Raw genomic sequence first — 3,272 nt, 5'->3', positions numbered from 1 at the left:
GGTTCCTGGGCAACCGCTCTCCTCAAAATGCCGCACCACGTTTAAAAACAGGCGGTGGGACGCTTTGTCTAAACGTCGTTCAGCAAGCGCAAGGTCAAGCACCCCACGGCCATTGCACAACGTGCGTGGGCCGCGTCCACGTGACGCCGGGGCGAGGCCGCAGCTTTCTAATAAGAACAAGGAGCCGAAACAACGAGGCGCCAGTTAGCACGCCCGTGAACGTGTGCCTAGGCAGCCCATATTAAGGACATTGTCATTATTTAGGAGGACCCTCCCTGCGGAGCAGGCCTCCCGTCTGCCTGCTTTGTTGAGTGTCACAACAGGAGAACAAAGCGGCAAATGATCGCAGAGTACCACTGGCAGCCTCCACCAGACCGCATCTTGTCCTAACTATTTATTTTTTCCCTTATTTATCCTCAAACAACTTAACACGTAGGGGTACGCTCCGGGGTGACTTGCCGAGACCTCTGGCGGCACGACAAGCAAGCGGACAGGAGAGCGCGCGCTCTGGACAGCGCATTCGGGATCTTCTTCAACAAAGACGACCGTTTTTGCGGCGCGCTGGCACCAGCTGCTGTGGAGAAAAGAGCAGTCGCGTCACATAGAAGAATAAAGCCAGGGTCTCCCAAGGGCACTGAGCCCACGGCCCTTCCTCGAGAAACAAGCCTCTCCTGCGGACAGGGTGGGATTTGGTCCGGGGAAACGCCTTTGCATCTTCAGCCCGCTCTCGTAATCGCTCAGCCACGGCGCTTAGCCCACACGGAGCCCACAAGCCGAGCGAACGAGCCTCGCGTGCTACAAAGGTGGGCCCGAGGCTGGCACGCCGGTAACCAGCTTGACAGGATCCTTTGCCGGGTCCAAGCTCTGCACAATTGCGTGCTTGATGGTCGGGAACTAACTATTGCGTTCCCGCAGCGCTGCACGGGAGACGGCAGGCAGGGCAGCAACGACGGGCTCCGAGCAGAGCAGCAAATGTGGGGTCGGCAGGCCTCGAGTCGCTTCCTGGTTTAGCTACAGGCTTCCCGCGAGCCCTGGAGCGCATCGCCTAGCTTAGCCAGTCACGTCCCCACTCATACCTGCGTCAGCCCCCACAGCGTCACATCGCCACGCACACCTGTGTCAACCCCCACGTCCTCTGGTCCGCGCAGATCTTTCTTTCCGGATCCTTCAGACAGCGGCTCAAACTGTTACATGGAAAGAGTGGGGAAAAAAAAGGGGGTTAGGCAGGGTTCTCAGGACTACACAGCTGCAGAACGAGGGGCAGGCCGTGGCAGCGGGGCGGGCCTCCCCGCAACGGTTCCCGGGGGTGCTGCGAAGGACCGGCTGAAGCCTGAGGCCATCGTGGGTGCAACCCGGGCCCCGTCTGTCCTATGTGCTGAAATCAAGCAGGGAATGGTCAGCCCCTTGCCCGCCTCCACCGCTGCCCCCGCTCCTCGTCCCATCTGCAGTTTCTCTGTGCTTCGCCTTCCCCAGCGCAATGCGAGCGTCAGTCTGCCGCACTCGCTAGCCCCTCCTGACAACGCTTCCTAGCTCTGCCGCCGCCGTTGCCGTCCAACCTCCGCCCCTTACCGAAAGAGTGCCGCTAGCTCCTGTCTGCGCTTCTCCGTGCGCATCCGGGGCGGCAGGGCTTGCCAAGCCTGGGTCAGGAAGGATGGCTCGATATCCCCAACGCGTGGACGTGGCGCCTGACCCATGAAAGACAACGCGAGAGCTAGAGAAAGTACAGAGAAAGGCGATCCAAAGGACGGAAAGGAGAAAGGAGGCAGCTGACCGCAAATGGACAAAATCCCTGTTAGATTTGTAGGGCCGCGAGCGTGCACCTAGTCTGCTCCCCACCGGACCCACCGGCAGGACTTCGGCAGGTGCTGTCGGCATCAACCCAACTCACGTCAGGCGATGCTCCCGCCCGTCTCTTACCAAGACCCAGACTTCGCTTCAGGACTTTGGGCGAGGGACAATTCATCAGACCCCTGGGCGAGTCGTTCCTCTAGCGAAGAACCCATCGTGTAACCGGAAAATAGCGGGCACCCAATTCCGAGAACGAATCCGGCCAGGCGCATCCTCCAGCCGCTGCGGTCGCTTCTGCCTCTGGCAGGCAGATTCGAGCGCCTGGACCCACTGGAAACTTGCCCTCCACAGGGTTGCTGTTAGCCCACGATCAAATGGCTGCTAAGCCTTCTCTCTTCTGAAGGTGAACAGGTGGAGCCGCCGTAGTCTCTCCTGCCGAGGAAGGGATTCTAGACCCAAGTCCAATCTCATATTTCTTTTAGGAACCTTTTCCACTTGATCAGCCTTCCCCGAGAACTGGATACAGCATCCGGGAAGGGGCTCGCTAATGCTGCAGACAGTAGCGACGATGCTTTTGTCTTGGCGATCTACCTCCCGAGGCAGCCCAGCATGTCAATACCCTTCTTCAACGAGGCGGCCTGGGGTAACGTGTCACCGTAGGCAAAGTCCATGACATTACGCGCGTGCTCAAGTTGGCAAGACGCGGGCCTCCAAAGGCTGCACGCATCACAGGCGACAGCTAGCTTTTAAGGCCTACGCTCGGCCCCGACTCCCTACATGCCCCGACTTCAGCGGCGGCCGACCGGAGCCAGCGATCTTAAAGGGTCAAGTGACCGGGCTGGGGATGAGACTGCATCGCGTGGCTAGAGGCCACCTCTGCGCAGAGATTACGGGGCAGATACGACAACAGAAGGAAAGAGGGAAGAGCCCGCCAAAGGCAAGGACTCGGCTGGGGAGGCCGAGAGACCTTTGGTGGGCCACCTTCCGGGGGTGGCGTTGCCCCAGGTTTGACAAGATATTTGCTGCAGACGTAGGAAGAGTCCTCTGCGTCCCAGGCCCAGCACAGCTCAGCAGAAATCCCTGGCGACAAAAAGACATCCACGGTCAGCTCACCTGGGACTCCTTCCCGCTTGCATGACGGCTGTCTCGAGCGGTTGTTTTCACGTTGCTGCAAAGCGGCATCCTGCGAGCTTTTGTGCCGGCGGGCCCGGTCAGGCTGCTCGTGCCCCAGCAGGTATGTCATGCCTGCGCACGCTGCCTTCCCAAGCTGATGCAAAGTCACCGGTCACCCGCCACCCCGAGCAGGGTTTCACAGTTTCATAGTTGGTCGGGTCGGAAGGGACCTTGACAGATCATCAAGTCCAACCCCCTGCCGTGGCAAGAAAGAGCACTGGGGTCAAACGACCCCGGCCAGATGTTCATCCAGCCTCCTCTTAAAGACCCCCAGGGTAGGAGCCAGCACCACTTCTCTTGGAAGCTGGTTC

The 3,272-nt window shown here is 59.7% G+C and overlaps 1 protein-coding gene across 10 annotated transcripts in view; it reads right to left on the bottom strand.

Annotated features, from left to right (window-relative positions):
• Nucleotides 1–364: 364 nt before the first annotated feature.
• The window catches only part of LOC102388257 (fibrous sheath-interacting protein 2-like), a 9,922-nt gene continuing 7,014 nt past the window's right edge, over nt 365–3,272 (bottom strand). The window contains exons 3-5 of one of the 10 annotated variants that reach the window (XM_025203412.1): nt 1,570–1,685; nt 1,115–1,184; nt 394–574 (exon numbers count right to left, since the gene is read on the bottom strand). In XM_025203412.1, the coding sequence (XP_025059197.1) occupies nt 533–574; nt 1,115–1,184; nt 1,570–1,685 (228 nt within the window). In that variant the 3' untranslated portion in view covers nt 394–532. Of the gene's footprint in view, nt 575–1,071; nt 2,869–3,272 lie in introns of those variants that run through there. The other 9 variants (XM_025203413.1, XM_025203416.1, XM_025203414.1 and 6 more) reach the window with 9 other exon arrangements.

Source organism: Alligator sinensis, unplaced genomic scaffold (assembly GCF_000455745.1).
Source record: "Alligator sinensis unplaced genomic scaffold, ASM45574v1 scaffold98_1, whole genome shotgun sequence".
Classification (NCBI taxonomy): Eukaryota; Metazoa; Chordata; order Crocodylia; family Alligatoridae; genus Alligator; species Alligator sinensis.
This window is presented reverse-complemented; position numbering and strand designations above follow the sequence as displayed.